An 18571-nucleotide genomic window follows, 5' to 3' on the forward strand; every position below is an offset into this window, starting at 1 on the left:
GACACTTCTCTTATTTTTAATATTGATCGACGTGGACGTACCTTAGACGACGTAAACAATTCCATTCTCCAGGTTCAAAATTGGTTCAACGCAAATAACTTGGCTCTTAATGAAAAAAAAACAAAATGCATTCGATTTTCATTGCCAAATGTAAAAAGTAGTGAATGTGACATTATACTTAATAGTGAAAAACTAGAATTTATAAATCAAACAGTTTTCCTGGGAATCACTCTTGACAAAAAACTACAGTGGGGACCCCACATTACATCTCTTGCGGGTCGTCTTAGCTCGGCCGCCTATGCTATTAGAAAGATGAGGCAGCTAGCGGACGTAGAAACAGCTAGACTGGTATATTTTAGTTACTTCCACAGCATCATGTCGTACGGCATTCTGCTGTGGGGACGAGCTGCTGACATTGAATGCATATTTATCTTGCAAAAGCGAGCTGTCAGAGCTATGTACAACTTACGTAGTCGTGACTCTCTTAGGGAACTGTTTAAAAAAATTAATATCATGACCGTACCTTGCCAATTTATTTATGAAAATATCATGTATGTTAGGAAGAACTTACATTTGTTTGAAAAAATATGTGATAGACATAATTATAACACTAGAAATAAAAATAAGATAGCTATCCCGCAGTTTAGATTATCTAAAGTACATACATCTTTCATGGGATATTGTGTCAAATGTTATAATAAAATACCAGACAACATTCTGGAACTAAATGACATGCGGTTTAAAACTCATATAAAAGCCACACTTTGTAAGCAAGCATATTATAAATTAGAAGATTACATTCAAGATAAAAATGCTTGGAAACATGCTGGTCCTGCTCCATAGGACATACTGACAATATCTAATTAATTAACAAATTAAAATTACACCAGCAAATAAAATTGTATTCATCTTTTGATTATTTGTTTGTAACTTTGTACCAAAATATAAACCAATTTGTAAATGTGAACACCATGTAGCATTTTAATTGTCACTTTATCCTCATTTGTCTTTGCGATTCTACATGATCTTCGCATGCTTTTACTGTATGTATCAATACATACAAATTGTAATACAATATTATTTTTAAAAAGAGTAACCATGGAGTTTCTTGCCCGTTCTTCTCCATAGGAAGCTACTTTTGGAATGGGCAACTAGAATCAAACTTAGTTATAATTTTGACGTTCATAAGTGCTTGTAAAGGCCTAAATGAAATAAATGATTTGACTTTGACTTTGACTTTCACCATTATTCAACTGCGAAGAGTAGCATAGCTATTTCGAAATTTTAATACACAGATCAAATACATTTAACCCCAATAAGCTGATTGCCCTACATACCTAATTGGCTTACTCAAAAACAATCAACAGGAATATTATTCTCCAGCATTTATACTTAATAATATACAGGGGAAACATTTGTAATTTATTTATAAATAAACTCAAAAACAACTGGACTTATTTCAAGATTAGAATGCTACATTATTCTTGATTAACATAGGCTAAGTTTTATTATAGCACAGAAAGTACATAGGTAGTTCCTTTAGGAGAGCAAGAACATCAAGTTTTATACAATTTCTTTCATTTGTTTGTATCTTAAAGCTTCTGAAACTATAGAACCAATTTGAAAAATTCTTTCAGTTGTTAAGCTACACTATTCCCATGTAACAAAGTTAATGTTTTATTTTGGTACAGAAAGTAGTTTCTTCAGGATGCAGGTGAAACAAAAAAAACAGCTAGTCTTAAATAAAATGGTTGCTAAGTCCATGAATTTGTAAATTTAATCTGAATATGAGGTTAACATGATAGTGGTGTACACTTTGTTTGTGTAGGTATTAACTGGTGTTACTAAATAAGTGTAAAATTGTTTAAACATTGTTATTACCTTATGTTTACTGAGGCCAACGGTGGCTTATACTACACACTTTATGGAAGATAAAAAATCAGTCAGAATAAGGAAAACCTTTGTATATTGAAATTTAAACTGTAAGAACAAGTATCTAATATATCTTGTAGACACCTTTTAAGGTATATTAAAAAAGTTGTCTATATTATACCTATGCATGACTTCATCATCATCAGCCTATCGCAGTCCACTGCTGGACATAGGCCTCTCCCAAGTGCATGCCACTGAGATTGATTTTCGGCTATGCATGACTTAAACTTCTAAAATAATTATTTGGCCAGGGAGTACCAAACTTCTGGTGCATTGCATGGTGCACTTGCCTATCTGACCTCCTCAACCCTGTTACCCGGGCAACACAATTTCACTTAAGACTGGTTGCCAGCGGCTTTAGACTGCCCGTTAAGGTTTGAAAAGTTCTACCATTTTCCTGATGCCACATTATTTTATTAAATGTCAATTAAAAATTGGATTGTTTATAAGGTCAAGGTAAGCTTTGCGACATGATTCTATCTCTATAAATATAACAGAAATAAAAGTAAATAACAAATGTGTCATGCATACATTTGTTGAGACTTAATTTAAAAAGGTTGTAAAATAATGACTACTTTATGTAAAGCTATAAACTCTTTGCTGGTTACATCATCAGGCCTTATTAGCTGTGATGTGGTGAATTGAATAATCCGATGTAGGTATATGTAAGGTTTTGAAATGCATCATCATTTATCATTGCGTGTTATTGGGATGCAGATATTAGTGGAAAAAATAACGGGCCTACTTTTGCTTTGAATTGTTTATGCTTATTGTATATTTATGACATGATATTTAAACTTAACTAGCAAGCTAAACTCAACAAACTTTTTAATGGATTATTTTATAAGTAGGAACTTAAGTAAAATGCGCTATAAACAAAACAAAGTTATTGTAGTTGAAGTAACTTAATATAGTAGTGTAGTGAGTTAAATAATGTAACATATGTGCAGTGATTGTTCACAAAATCAGTCAAGCAAGAAAAACTACAGTATAAATATGTGTGTGTTCATGATGATCTTGATCCAAATTTCTAGACAATGACCTTATTAATAGTTGCATAAAGTTGTGACATCATACTTTTTGGTATGCCGTAATCAAATTAAAGTTATCTTTATTCTAATCTATGTTTACACAAATAGCAAATTGTTTTTTTGTTAGCTTATTGAACAAAATTTGGTTTAAAAGACTAACAGCAAGTATGTACACAAAGATCTTACATAAGATGATTACAACAGCTTCATATAAGCCGTTACAAGACAGATGGGAGTTGATTGTTCAATTAAGTGTTACACTTGACTACCTGATTAACATGTTACACTTGGTATGTGATGCTGTTGGCATGCATGTACACAAACAAAAGCCATGTGAAGTGAGTGCATTATTATGTAAACAGGGCTCACCTCGCGCGCCTGCGCCATGTCCACGGCCCACGCCTGCAGGTCGCACTTGTTCCCCACCAGCACCATGGGCACCTCCTCCGCGTCCTTCACCCGCTTTATTTGCTCCCTGTACGAGCCAATGTCTTCGAAACTTTTAGCACTGTTCACTGCGAACACCAGCAGGAAGCCTTCCCCCGTGCGCATGTACTGGTCCCGCATCGCGGAGTACTCCTCCTGGCCCGCCGTGTCCAGGATGTCCAACAAACACGTCTCACCATCGATAACAACTTGTTTCCGATATGAATCCTCGATCGTAGGATCGTACTCGTCCACAAAATGATTCTGTATCAGCTGTATAGTCAATGCGGATTTACCGACGCCTCCGGCGCCTACCACCACCAATTTGTACTCGGTCATCTTGCGACGAGTTAGGAAGAATATTTTTTCACACCACTAATGTCACTAGATGAGAAACTACGCCCCTTGTCGTGCCACACCTTTTAAATTACTCACATCGGCATGGCTGTCGCGACCTATGTTATTGCACTCGCTGTGTCCGTAAAACGGCTAATTAATGTATTATTAGAGGCAAATGCAATAAATAACAATGAGGCGGTTCACTCACCCTTTTACCGGAGTGGGAGTGTGTTCAGAGATATTGCATGTTGATGAGTCATCGTGCTCTCGAAGTAATGTGATTTTATCCTATGGTGTTATTTTATAACTAACACAGTTATTTATAGCTAAATTAAAGAATTAATATAAGTTTTGCTATAGGTGACTCATATTTTGCATTAATTCCTTTTTTAAATGTTATCGAGATATAGTGTACGAGTTACTTCAGAACGCACGCTATCATAATTTATCAGTCTGTAGTAAAGTTGTTATGATGCAACAGGTGGCGCTGTAATCAATAGCAGTGAGAATATTTATTTTATAAACAAAGTCCTTAGAACAGTATTATAAAACGACCCAAAAAATAAATTCAAACTATAATACCTATCGTAAAACTCAATTGCAAATATCATGTTCACGACACCTTTTTGTAAAAATACTGGCTGCCTGAACACTAAATAGAAAATTTTAAATTCAGCACCCATTTAAAAATAATAAAGCGGTGACATTACATGACAGTAAAATTAATATTGATTGAGTTCAAGCTTGAGTGTTATCAAACAAAATATTTTCTAAACATTTATTAACTTATAACCACAAAATGTCTGCAGATAAGGCTGATAACGAGGATGTTGCAGGAGAAACTCTTGAAGAAGCAGGAGCACTAGAAGCAGATGTCGGAGCTAATTTGTAATTTAATGAACTTACAACAGTAGTCTTTCATAAATTACACGCTGTGCCATCTAGTGACAATAACGAAAAGCTAGCCATTTCAGTTTATATTTACTGATAACAGATGGCGCTGGCAGCTTTGTTTTCATGATCTTGTTTTGATTTTGTGATTCAACAGGTAGGTACGCTAAAACAGTAAACATGAAGATAGAGTAGACTTAATATGCTTTTTTCAGTGATCAGCAGCTATCGGGCATCGACCCAAGGTTAAAAATAGACATGGATCCCTTCGCCCACCGCGACCTTCGGCCAGAAATGATGTTTATACGCGAAGAGTTGCGCCAAGCGAAGTGGCAAACATTGGCGGTTAGTTCATAATTTGTTAGTTATTAGTTACACCTGTCTGTTATACACCCACGATGTAAGTAATTTAACTTTTCCCCACAACACCTGTTAGGTAGGTGACTCCTAGATTTATTTATGGAATATTCAGGTACGATGTGTAAAATAGGGATCACCTTATCAGGTCCTTGAGCACAAACTCCACATTTGCTGAAGTATTTTACTTATAATAATCTCCTTATTACACTTGACTAAATTCAGTCGTCTAAATGATTCAGTCACTAAATTCAGTCAAATGTAATCGCATTTAGGAAGGTAGTTTTCATTAAATCATTTAGAAACCTAATTAGACAAACCTATTTAGACGACTGAATTTAGTCAAATGTAATAAGCCCTCTCTCCTACACAGTCAGTTGCCATAGCTTCGTCCATTTTTCAGCTTAAATGCTGTCCTAATGTACCCTGGACAGAGCTTCACAATACCTACTTACCTATTTTCCAACAGGCTTTTAATTTTGTCAGATATCACACTACCTATTTTATAATAATATTTCATGAAGTGAACTTTATAAATGTTGCAACTGCTGAAAAGGATCAAAGAAACAAAACAACTTTGGAAAACTTATCTTGAAATTATTTCATTTTGAAACTACAATCTCGCTGTTTCCAAGAACTTAGGTATTACTTAGGTATACTTTGTGCATTTCTATGTATTTCTCTCAAAGTACCTATGCAGGTTTGTTCTCAAAGATGGAGCCTCGCTGGCTTGCAATTTTGCGGTTGTTATTGCATTTGGAAAGGAATGGTTATGTGGATCGTTTAAATTCATTTTAGGGGCGATCTCATGCAGCCAGAATAGTTTTCTAAATTTAGGATTCATAAGATTAGTAAGAAAGAATGTTGCTTGTGAGATGACGGCAAATATAAGAGTATGGAAGAAGAAAACGTGTTGCGCTGACCCTAAAATAAGGGCAGGATGATGGATTCATATAAAAACATTATTAAATAAAATTAAAGTTACGGTTTGCAAATGCGACTCCTATCTTTCGGTAATCATGGGCGGGTAAAACTGCCAGCAAGTTACGGAAGTTAAGCTTTCTTCCCTGCTTAGCTAGTACATACCTTTAGCTACTTATGTGTACAAAGCTGTGCTACATCAAAGCGTATACCGATATATACAAGCTAATATAGCTATCTACGATATATGTATAAACGATAATAAGCTCTCATACACAACGTCATCTGCGTAGAACACATCTTGTGGATTGCGGTTGCTCCTCAATGTCGAGACCGTGACATGAATGAGTGTGTACGTAGACTGTAGACTGTAGTGTAGGACCGGCTTTATCTGTGCTTAAACGAGCGTCTATTATGTAATTAACAGCTGTTTTTATTTGTCGATGGTGAGAATTAATTGAATCATTTAAGTATCTATATCTTATCAATCAATTTAGTTATTTTTGTATCATTGGAAGTGTTTAGTACAGATTTAGAAGTACTTGAATAAGATTTACGGAAATGACATGTGAAATCGATAAAGCCATAACATTTTTGCGTTCCTATATACTTAATATCGTTTAGGTACGATTGAAATATGGCGTTAGATTCTGTATGAAAATCTACAAAGCAGATTTTGTTACTTAGGACACTTCTGTTAAACTTGTAATATTTATAATTAGCTGTAGCCACATTGTTACTAATTGTTGCAAGCCATTACAATGTTTCAAATTAGATGTTATTATGAAAATTATGTAATATGAACATAATGGCGGTTTTTTATCGTGTGAATTAATCCAGCAATGGTATTATGAAGGTCGTATAACTGTGGTTTTTGTTTATGGAAAATTATGACCAAAGTGATGTACGCATGTAAACAGTACCGAAAAAAATTTAAGGAGTAGGTTGTACCTATCTATACCATGTATCACGTCGGAAGACCGTTTGGATCGTTCAAACGATTCGATTTGGGCAAATCAATCAAACGTAATAAAGTCTTTAAAGAATGTTCAATTGTTATTGGTCAAAACAATAAAATCGATGAGTCTGTTTCTGGCCTTGCAGCACCGGAACTGATATCCTGACGTGACGATTTGATGAAAATCCACCTACTACTTCGCAATGCATGAATATGCAATAGAGCAAAAAAAAAGTAAACATAATGAAAAACAATATTTCAGCTGCAAAATAAACTCATTAATTAAAATAAACTATATTTCAGTGAGTAACATGATGACACTCGATTTACCTAAGTGCTAGGGTAGCCCAAGGTTTTACCTATCCCTTAGGTATCGCTTTCACTTAAGTAAGTCAACCTTACTTAGGTAAATTAATGTCTATTGCTTTGGAAGTGATTTTTTTAGGTACCTCTGTTTGGTGATTATAGTTATAAATGGATGATATTTTTGGCTTTTATTTTGCTCGGTTATGAAAAGGGTTGAAAGAAAAATTTCAGAAACGTACTAGATTTGTTTACGTTTATAACGAAGCAAGCTTCCGCCAAGCATTTAACCCGGGTCCCATGGTGACTACTTTGTGCACCCAGATAAATAGTAGCCTTTAGGCTTCATTAATAAATGGGCTATCTTACACTGAAATAATCGTTCATATCGGATCATTAGTTCGGACTAACTAAGATGAGAATGAGAGCGTCCAAGTAAGCAAACTCTTCAGCTTTATAATACTAATAGATTATATAAAAAACTACAAAAATCAAGAAATAAGTGTCCTACGTTTAATGAGTTATTTATTAATATAAATAAACTTGTTTGGCTTACTTACACGAGCATAACGAAATTGACGACATTCTGTCCTATAGAGGTTAGATTTAATGATATACTTACATGTATTCAAAATTCGTATGAATTAATTGCCATGAGCTCTAATTAAGACTACCTACACTATTTTATTAGTAATTTGGGTACTAATATTATAAAGCTGAAAGGTTTACCCATTTATTTAAATGCTTACCTGGTTCTCTCTAGAACTACTAAACTGATTTGAATTATTCTTGGGTAGCCTACCGTTATCTCGTTAGCGTACCTTTTATCCTCTGGGGGGAGTAGATACATTTTCTAAAACAATTTCTTTGCTATGTATATTTTAGTCTATCTAGACTTAATGGACCGGGAACACTAAACGAACTAAAAGTTTATTCGTTCACTAATTTAATCTGAATCAATAAACATCCAAGCCCGTTTTCCTTAGCTTTTCTGTCAATCACGACTGACGCCGGGATTGTACCCCAATTTTCATCAAGAATTAACCTGGGCCGACAAATTGTATGAGAAGGCCTGAAACTTGCCTGAAATACAGTTTGCCCAAGAATTTCATTAAAGATTAGTACTTTAGGGACTAACAGCTGGTAGGTGAATAATGAAAAATGGGGAAAAACTTTATTTCCTCTGACCTGGCCTTTCAGGTGTTTTTTATTGAAGGTAAATATACGTAAACATGGGTGGTTTAACTTTACAATCGCTCTGAAAGTTAATCAGTTTCTATTAGAAATGTTGATTAAATGAAAGCCCCAATAATTCAGACAGAATGTTTATTAGCGTTATACTTATTTTACTGCACATTATAATGATCCACTACGCACGCCATTATCAAAGCTCACCGGAAGAAGGGAGGATGACAGATACTTCCTGTCATAGTGACGGGACAACCACAGACAAAATAGTAACTTAATCTATGGTAGTATTCCAATACCCCCGCTCAAGATCAAGTCTAATTTTTTTTCTTACAATCTTATACAAAACAATAAAAATTTACTTGATATTGAACACATCCTTATTTTATAAAAATGGCAACATTACAATCTGTCATTATGACGTTTGACATTTAAAATGGTTAACTTGACATTGACAGAAAAATATAACCTCTCTATATCTTACACACATATTTAAAGAATTTAAAGAAAATGTTTACTAAAACATGTTACAAATATCCAAGTAGTACAAAACATGCTAAATTAACAACAAATACAAACAATGTTTGAACATCTTATAATCTACGTTTCGTACAAACCAAGTGTTTCACAAAAATAGTTATGTTTAACTTGAGACAATGATTTGGTAAGTATATCAGCTTTATTTTCATTAGTACACACATATTTCAATGTAATTAAACCTTTGTTTACTATGTCTTTTATAAAATGAACTTTTATATCAATATGTTTGGATCTTTTACTGTTTTCATAGCTTTCTATCATTTTAATTGTACTTTGATTGTCAATAAACAAAGAACAGGTTAAGTCTTTATCACAATGTAAGTCTTTTAACACTTCTCTAATGTAGACAATTTCACTTACAGATAGAGCTGCTGCAATATATTCGATTCTGCTGTTGACAATGCGACTGAAGTCTGCTTCTTGAAGTCCAGCTGACCAGGCTGCCTCGATGAAATATTGCAACTCCACTGACGCTCTTACGATCCATTTGTTCACTTCCCCAATCAGAATCTGAAAAGGCTAGTAATGTATTATTAGTTTCTCTTCTGTATACTAATCCTTTGTGCTTTGTTTGTTTCAGGTATCTCAAGATTCTCTTCGCGGCTGTCCACAGTGTTGAAGTTGGATGATTCATATATCTGCTAAGGAATCCTGTTGCATAGGCTATGTCAGGACGACTAATTGTAGCCAAATACATGAGTGACCCGATGAGTTCTCTATATGGAATGTTATTCAGTACTTCTTCATTTTGATTTATTTTTAAGTTAACTTCCATAGGTGTATTACATCCTTTACAGTCTTGCATATGAAACTTCAATAAAATTTTCTCTATAATTTGTGTTTGTTTTATTTTTATTCCATCTTTGGTTTTAGTTATTTCCATTCCCAAGAATTTATTTATATTTCCCATATGCTTAGCTTGAAATTGTTCTTTTAGCTTCTGTATAATATTTTGTCCATTTCCAATTATTAATATATCGTCCACAAATATAAGTATATAAACATCTTGTCCTGTATATAAGCAGAAATCACTCTGAGATTGTTTTAGTCCATTTTGTGTTAAGAACTTGCTTAATTTTTCATTCCAACAACGTGGAGCTTCTTTCAGTCCATATAAAGCTTTCTTTAACTTTAAAACTTTTCCTTCTGTCTTATTCTGTAGTCCTTCAGGGTACTTTATATATATGTTTGAGTTTAATTCTCCATTTAAAAACGCTGTAGGTATGTCAAGCTGTTTGATAGGTAATTCCTCCTGAACTGCTTTATTTAAGAATAACCTTACTGTAGTCATTCTTGCTACTGGTGCGTATACATTTTGAGTAGTTTCCTCCTGAAAACCTTTTGCGACTAATCTGGCTTTCTTGGTGTTGTCTGCTTTAGTCCGAAATACCCATTTTGTGTCGATAGCCTTGTGTCCTTCTGGTAGATCACTTTCTTCCCATGTCTTTAATTTTTATGTGCTTCTAACTCTTTTTGTATTGCTTCTTTCCATTCTTCTTGTTTAATGGCCTCATTGTAGCTGACTGGGTCTTCAGACATTAGCGCATATGCTATGTTTGACATATCATAGTCATCATACTTTGCCGGTAATTTCACATGTCTTCTTGTGTGTCTGATTTCCTCTGTATTCTGATCAGTTTCTGTCTCTTGAGTGTTTTCCATAGTTTGTTCAGTACTTTCCCTGATCTCCTCTGTATTCTGATCAGTTTCTGTCTCTTGATTGTTTTCCTTATCTGTTGATTCTTCATCATCTATATAATGGTAAGTATTTGTCTCATTTTCTTCATATTTGTAGTTTGATTCATCAAAACGTACATCTCGTGATTCAATTATATCATTTGTTTTTGGGTAATTTCGAGCAAAATGGTTGGGTTCTCCACAACTATAGCATTTTATTTGAGAAGTGCTTTCAAAAACATACTCATTGGTTTTTCTCGTAACACCTTGATTAGATTTCTCTTTCATTTCCGCGTCCAGTAATTTGCTTTTTACAAAATCTAAAGTCAATTCACTGTTTGACATTTCAAGAGCTGTGACTAAGGGTTGATAAGCTTGTTCGATACTTAATAGAAATTGACATACTTTCTCTTTCTCATCTATGACGATTCCATGACTGGCGATATCTTGAACTAGTTTTTCGAATTTATTTATATGATCCTGAACACTTTGATTCTTACTGCATTTCAAGTTTATCAGTTGTTTTTTGAGACATAAGCTGCTGAGTGTAGATTTTCTTTGAAACGTACTCTTGAGCTTGGTAATCATGTCATATGCGGTTGATGCATTTTTAACATAGTTTAGATACTTATCTGGTATTCCTTGTATTATTATATTGCGTGCTTTCGAGTCTTGTTTGATGAACTCTTCCTCTTTGCTTTCTTCTCGTTCCCGCTTTCTATTACCTTTCTCAATCCCTTTTCATCTAGGAGAATCTCGATTCTAAAGAGCCAATTCTCAAAATTGTCTTCCAGTTTCGGTATATGGGAACACGACGCTGTCATTATTTTGGCTTTCTTCTTTTCGTTTCTGGCTGAAAAATAAACCTACCCCTTTTACCCTTTTACACGTGTTTGACCGTAACCTTACTTGTTGATTAGGTACTTTCCTACGCTATCCTGTGTCATCTGACTGAATTATGGGCCTGGGCCCATAACCTATTAGAAATGTTGATTAAATGAAAGCCCCAATAATTCAGACAGAATGTTTATTAGCGTTATACTTATTTTACTGCACATTATAATGATCCACTACGCACGCCATTATCAAAGCTCACCGGAAGAAGGGAGGATGACAGATACTTCCTGTCATAGTGACGGGACAACCACAGACAAAATAGTAACTTAATCTATGGTAGTATTCCAATAGTTTCGTTAACATTATGGCTTTAATAAAGCAGTTTATTTTCCTACCAGATTAATAATAATTAAAAGAAATCCTTTGAGTAAAATTGGTGGAAAATGGAAATACATCTTTCTTACATTATGGTTGTATTCCTCTGAACAGCCCGTAATTATAATTTAATACCTATTAATAATCAAATTCCCTTACGCTATGGAAATATATTAATTTAGAACACGTGGTGTACCAAAATATTAAGTACTTTAAAGTAATAAATTGCAGAGAAAGTTCTTGGAACTTGAAACAAAACAACCCGACCTGTAGGAAGATTTTAGTACAAAATTCAGCTACAGATTATTAATAAGTTCTACGTAAATTCAGGTAAATTAAAATTATATGTAAAGTAAGAAAAAGTTTACACTAATTTAATAAAGAATAAAGCGCTTCCAAAATTACTGAAGTGATTTAAAAATAAATAATAAATAAAACAAACAGGGTAAGCTAAATAAAACCGTTTAAAAAAAAAACTATTTTGAATCTAACTTAGCTAACCTATCCCCGATTAAGATAGGCAATATTTTATCCGTACCTAATTCTAATTAGAACTTAAGAAGCTTTTTCTTGTCGTTCTCTTCAAAGGAAATTTTCGAAAAATCTTTCCAGAGTCGAAATTGATAATCGATAGGATCGCATTTTTGACTTGCAATTTCCTATCGTTATTCGCAAATCAAATATTATTCAGCACTTTTTGAACCAACAACCCGAAACGACCTTTCCCGACTTCCTAGTGTGTACATGCTTACCTGTTATTAAGGAGAAATGACGTGACATATTTTTTAACGTGTCACTCAAATGGATTAAGTAAACGTATTCTCGTGGTAAAGTCCTTTAGGTACTACGTAATTTTCGTTGGTATACTTATTATATTTTTATAGAATTGTACATGATATACCATCACCAAGTAGGTTGTGTAACCATTTGATTATAACGATAACCAATCGATAATCAGCTGTGAAATTGCCTCCCATTGGTCAAATCGCCGAGAGAACTAGTTATGGTTTGGTTATAGTTAAAGCTAAATGGTGCAACCAACCCTTAAGTTATTCAAAAGATTTTCATTTATATTTCTTGTTAAAAATCTGAAAGCATAAACTCCTAGACGAGCGATGTGTTAAGCTATATCGAGCTTGTTAAGTAATTCAGTTATGACGAAGCGAGAACGCGGTGAGAGCTCGTCATGTATAAAATTTTGTTTTTACTTATTTTTCACTAGGGTGTACTGTGTTTATACAGTTTATAAAGCGTTGGTATAAGAGTATCTAGGTAAAAATCACTTACTACAAATATAATTTTCAAAGATTGCATTAGCAGCATGGAAAAGTGTTTGTTTTTGTGGATGTTTCTGAAAACCAAGAGAAATGTATTAACCTTCAGCCCGTGGTTTCACCGGAGTCACCAGACAATTTATGATATTTACACCAGATTATGTACTTCCCACACGCCGATAAAAAATATCCATAGAACAATATTCGTTCCTGAAATATAGCTTATTGCCAAGTTCCATCAAAACCCACCTCGTAGCTTTAGCATGAAAGAGTAACAAATATACCAACATACATTGTACACACAGTAGGATTAAGCCACATTTCGAATCTAAATTGTCCCGATGTGCGATTTGATTACAGGCTAATTTATAACAATTTGTCCCTTTAATGTTAAGTTTAATCACAGCAACACCCTACCCTTTCTCTGCCCCAATATAACATTACCATATACTAAGCTAAGCAATACTCTTCCCTAGGTCCGTCGCACGGCCCTGAAGAAACTTCTCCTAAAGGATTTCATGCAGGAAGATTGTGAGCTAAGAAACATAGGCCTTGCGTACTCACCGCCGGATCCCTGAACAAAAGTTGTAACTTAAAGTACGGAATAAACTTTATGAATTGTTTCTGTTTTTATTACTTGCTGCGGAGATTAAAGTTTAGAACATTAATATACATGAGACGTCGCGTCGTAATAGAAGCTTTAGCGGGTATGCTACCCAGGTTTGGTTTTTGTGAACTCTGTACCTTTGAAAACTTTGAGAAAGTTTCCTTGTAAAAGTGCATCATCATCCTCCGAGCCTTTTTTCCAACTATGTTGGGGTCGGCTTCCAGTCTAACCGGATTCAGCTGAGTACCAGTGCTTTCCTTGTAAAATTGCGATATATAGGTAAAATAAAGAGAAGCACTTTATTATACCAGATAGCAACGAGCGTGATCTTACACTTAGCACCAATTACATTTTAGTAGAGCAATCATGTTGGTTCATTTTAAATCGTTGGAACTGAGATTCCTTGTCGTGCCACCGGTGGCAAGAGTTGGTGGTATGACAAGTCCCGCTGGTAATGTTTGGACGTCGTTGCAGTTACAAATGGTAGCCCACTCTAGAGTTTGCTAGTGTGACATTCTCTTGTGCCGAAAGACTAAATTCGTTACGTTTTAAATTGAAAAATAGATGTTCTAATGACCGTAAAATGTCTGTTATTGTTTTGTTATCTGGTGCGTATGAGTCATTCGGTCGCTTTGTTCCAATGTGTTTGGCCTTCACAGTTTACGCGCTTAATGCGCTCTTTGAGACCAAATCTGTATGGTTAAATACCTTTATGTATTACATTTAAAATAGTATATGTAATATATTATAATCTAAAATAACGTTAGTTGCACATAACACTCTTAATCCCATACACATTTTCTAAATTATAGTAATTTTTGTCTGGCAATGTGGAAGCTCAAAGTCAAAAAGCCATCAAATGCTCAAGTTTTTCTGCCAAAATAATGCAAGTAGTCATTAGAATTATTATTGCAGGTATACAATGACCCCAGTTTTTGTATGTCTGTCAGCTTATTATGGTAGTTTCGTATTTGGCTAGGTCTTCAACTGTGTAGGCAGTTGTTATTGTTGACGAGTGAGTTTTCAAAATTTGTTTTTTTAGGAGTATTTTTGTTATTTTTACACCCTACGTTTCTCATGATTTTTTATTCGATAACGAAAAAGTGATACCTATAGTTATCTAATCATTTTTTTTATTGATTTTACCCTCTTTAAAGTTAAATTCTCACAAAAACATAAGCTCCAATCCTCACAGGGTACAAAATCTTGTAAGTATGTCCAAGTTTCCGCAAATAGCTTTTTAATGAGTAACAACCTACAAAGGACAAATAATTAAATTAAAAACTGTATAGTCATTGTTTTTGCAATATTCGTGTTATTTACATCAGGATAACAAACAAGCAGGTAAAGGGATAGAAAGACAGAAGCACTGCGGTTCTATAGAGGTATATTAGTATTATCTGTGCGGTCTCAACTCAGTCGAGAAACGTTCACGCACTCTTGCGCACGTTCGGTATCGCAGTTTCAACTAATCGAATAAAGTATTAAGTGTAGTGCGAGAATAAATTTAAATTCATTGATCGGACTCTCAAATTATTCCGAAAGTAAGTGGGTGTTTTTGTTTATTTAAATCATTAAGGATTCCATAATAATTTTAAATGGTGTAATTAAATTCTTGCGAAGCCGAGATAACGAGGTTTGGTGAATTAAATTTAATTTCATGAACACTGGTTTTTGTGAATGGCTTATCGTTAATAAAGGGCTGGATCTAGTAGCATTGTTATTTGATATTCATTCATGTTAAAAGATAGTCTTTATTATGTTAAAAACCGGTTTTTAGTTTGACCTAAACCAGAGTAAGGGCAGTCTAGATTAATTCAGGTTCAATTTTCAATGATTGAATATTCGGATTTTCGGTTTTCGTAATTTAATAAAATGCAAATTCTGACGAGCTAAGTGATTTTGAATTCGATTTTTATGCAAAAATAAATACAATATTGCCGTTTTGGATTTAAAAGTAATTTTCTGGAGTTATACACTTGTGTTCAGTGATGTGGAAAATATCTTACCAGTTCGAAATATAGTTTCACTGGAACGTTATAGATATATTATTTTTATTTGAACTTGCAATGTAAATAAGCGTTCTGACCTTCGTTTAATCAAACAGTTTTAAATTCTACTATATAAACATTATTTGGTTTGAAATATTATTTACTTACCAACTATTTATTTTCAATTTATAGTATTGGTATCTAACAGATAAAAATTTTTTTCACTGCTTGTCGTTGGCCGCCACCGCCAATAAGTATAAAATATAACATGATAGTTGCCATATAAGTATTCTATTTTTAAACCATTCCAAATTTGAAGATTACGTCATAGACAAAGTAGTAAATAGCTTGTCAAATTATTTATGAACGTACACTTGGAATGTGCTCTTTAACTAAAATGTTATTTATGTTAATTAACCTCCGACTAAATAGGTAGACAGTTTGTAAATAAAACAAAAATGGAAACGATCACGATTACATCTATGGATAACAATAAAGGGTAGTAGCTATTTATTATTGTACCTAATAGGTACGTGGGTTATCCATCAATCTTTGGTAAATGTATAAATGTGTGTTAATCTTGCGGTAAAATAAAGCCGAAATATAGACAGGTTATTATGCCGGCAATTTTATACGTTTAGCATGTGCTAGACCTTGGACGGAAGCTAGTAGCTACTTATCAACCCACAAGACATGTCTCGGAATCGTAATTGAAGATCACGCCACGAAGGTTGAATCTTTTAGCGAATGATATCCTCTCGTAGACATTGCGTGACCATAAACAAAATAATAAACGAAATAGAGTTTGCTAGACATTTCCCGCGGTTTTGCTTTACACTCCAGGGAGACAAATGCCTTAAAAAGTTGCCTGAAAACTTCTCAAAGATGTCTTCTTCTATAGATATATAATTGATTATATTGATTAGATTGGTTTTGTTATATAGATTAGTGAAAATATGACGATACAAAACAATTCAGAAAATGCACTAATTGGCTATTGACATTTTCATCATCCCGCTTGGCATCTAAATTAGCCACCTCTATTTGTGATATGAGTGATTAATTGAAAATGACTGAAATTAATGAGATTTTTCATGCGGAATTTTGCGTAAAATTGTTGGCAAAACGAAATTCATTATTGTTCTCGTTTATCTGGGCATGGAGATTGATTTTCGGTCTAAATAATAATGGGAAACGGAAAGTTTTCACAAACAATGAGCTGGTAACAAAATAGCAGCAACATTGGGCCTAAAAATAAATACAGTCTTTGGTGACTACAAACCTGTTTTGGGATTTATTGTACGTGGGCCTAATTGTAAGAAAAAGTGGCAGTTTAAGTGCTAATTCTCCTGTGTAATTTTTCAATTGCATCTCTAGCTGTTGTCCGCTGTTCCATCGTCCATGCGTCCCAAGAGAACAAACCATTTCGCGCAACCGGACAAAAAGTAGTAGTAGTAGTAAATGTACTACCTACTTTCCCAGGCTGATAGATTATATCTGTGTACCAATATAATCAGTTCAGCAGTTTTGGCGTGAAAACGCGACATGTAGCATACAGACAGACAGAGCTACTTTCGTATTCATACCTAATATTGGTAAGGATATGTGTCCCAACAAGCCGACAATAATAGCATGATTGCTATATTATCAGATCATCCTCATGTAGGCATAAAATATATTGGTGGCATAGCTATGTATTTGATGTATGATATAATCACCAAAATGATATCTTAGTGAAACTGGTCAGGCGTGGGCAGAAGGCGATTTGAGTAGCTATAAAAATAGGCAAACAACAGACAAACTTTTTTTTGTTAAGCTACGATTTATATTCAAAGAGGTTTGATATTTTTTTGTTCAATAAGTTTTTTTTAAATATACCTAACTAATAATTTACGAGTACAATTCTGGTTTTTAACTTATGTTTATTATTAAGATCTATGCTATTAAACGTAGCTAATCTAAAACTATCAAAAAATTTACATTTGTTCACTATCTAGGCGTACTAAGGCTATAAGTTATATTTAATAACATAAAGCCTGGATTTGCTTACAGTTTTTGGGTCCTCAGTGGATTTTACCAAACAAAAACTAAGTTGACTTGATTTTTTCGATTTATCTTCCAACTTATTTGGCGGAAATCTGGTGTCAACTGAAGTTAATAGGAGCGAAGATTTATGTATGTTCACAAAAAACCTGTGATCTATCTTTGTTAGGCATATGTCAAGTTGTAACAAGCACTTTCTTATAAGTTAGTAGTTTGTGAGGGAGAATATTTTTGCATTCAAGTAGGTTTTAGAAATGGGGTTACACTGCTTTCAGTTTCTTGTAGGTTGTAGGTTTTAGAAATAAAGCTAGACCTACTGTTTTTTTTTCTTAGGTCCGGTTTAGGTTTGAATATCTATATGCTAAAGTAATTCTGGTGCACTGTCTATCGGTTCAGCACGCCAAAACTACTTATCCGATTCAAATGTTTGGTACACAGATAGTCTAGAACCTTTGATAGGACATCAGCTGCTATTTGTTCGGGTGCGGGAAGTAGTTCTCTCGAGAAACGGGTGGAACTGCGATGAATAGTTAGGAAACATGTATGCTGAACTGAAAGTGTAACTTTCATAACAATGCCTAAAATGAGTGAGCATAATTCTTTTATTGAAACATAATTAGCCAGTGAGGTTGGTGAGGTATCCTACTTACCAACAATTTATTACAATTGAGACAAATATCTCGGCCTGTCCTTGTGAATGACTTTTAATAAAATAATTACCACCATTTGGGGACAGTGATTCAAAAATCTATAGGTACTAAGGCTCTGTTCACACGGCTAAGCGTCAAGTACAAACTATACTTCATTGTTTTTTTTTGTGGCTACGTAAATAAACAGTAGCAACAGGGCTTTAGATGTTGGTTTAGCTGATCGACTTAATT

The 18571-nt window shown here is 34.1% G+C and overlaps 3 protein-coding genes across 3 annotated transcripts in view; 2 read left to right on the forward strand and 1 right to left on the reverse strand.

The window, feature by feature from the left end:
• The window catches only part of LOC110378850 (GTPase HRas), a 15231-nt gene extending 11268 nt beyond the window's left edge, over positions 1–3963 (reverse strand). The window contains exon 1 of the mRNA XM_021338261.3: positions 3333–3963. Within this exon, the coding sequence (XP_021193936.2) occupies positions 3333–3728 (396 nt within the window). The 5' untranslated portion in view covers positions 3729–3963. The remainder of the gene's footprint in view (positions 1–3332) is intronic.
• Positions 3964–4420: 457 nt separating this feature from the next.
• Positions 4421–13672, forward strand: LOC110378865 (uncharacterized). The gene is made up of 3 exons (XM_021338277.3): positions 4421–4616; positions 4835–4964; positions 13526–13672. Exons 1-3 carry the CDS (start codon positions 4528–4530, stop codon positions 13625–13627), a joined length of 321 nt encoding a protein of 106 aa, XP_021193952.1. The 5' UTR covers positions 4421–4527; the 3' UTR covers positions 13628–13672.
• Positions 13673–15077: 1405 nt separating this feature from the next.
• The window catches only part of LOC110378861 (cytochrome P450 4C1), a 28335-nt gene continuing 24841 nt past the window's right edge, over positions 15078–18571 (forward strand). Inside the window, exon 1 of the mRNA XM_064038841.1 lies at positions 15078–15200. The gene's annotated coding sequence lies outside the window, so the exon portion shown is untranslated. The remainder of the gene's footprint in view (positions 15201–18571) is intronic.

Source organism: Helicoverpa armigera, chromosome 17 (genome assembly GCF_030705265.1).
Source record: "Helicoverpa armigera isolate CAAS_96S chromosome 17, ASM3070526v1, whole genome shotgun sequence".
NCBI lineage: Eukaryota > Metazoa > Arthropoda > Insecta > Lepidoptera > Noctuidae > Helicoverpa > Helicoverpa armigera.

What these genes read in the sequence shown, in the direction of transcription:
- LOC110378865 (XM_021338277.3), top strand. Translation starts at nt 4,528, where the DNA reads ATGTCTGCAGATAAGGCTGATAACGAGGATGTTGCAGGAGAAACTCTT. An exon ending in GCAGATGTCGGAGCTAATTT is followed by an intron (nt 4,617 to 4,834) that starts GTAATTTAATGA and finishes TGCTTTTTTCAG; the next exon opens with TGATCAGCAGCTATCGGGCA. An exon ending in CGAAGTGGCAAACATTGGCG is followed by an intron (nt 4,965 to 13,525) that starts GTTAGTTCATAA and finishes ACTCTTCCCTAG; the next exon opens with GTCCGTCGCACGGCCCTGAA.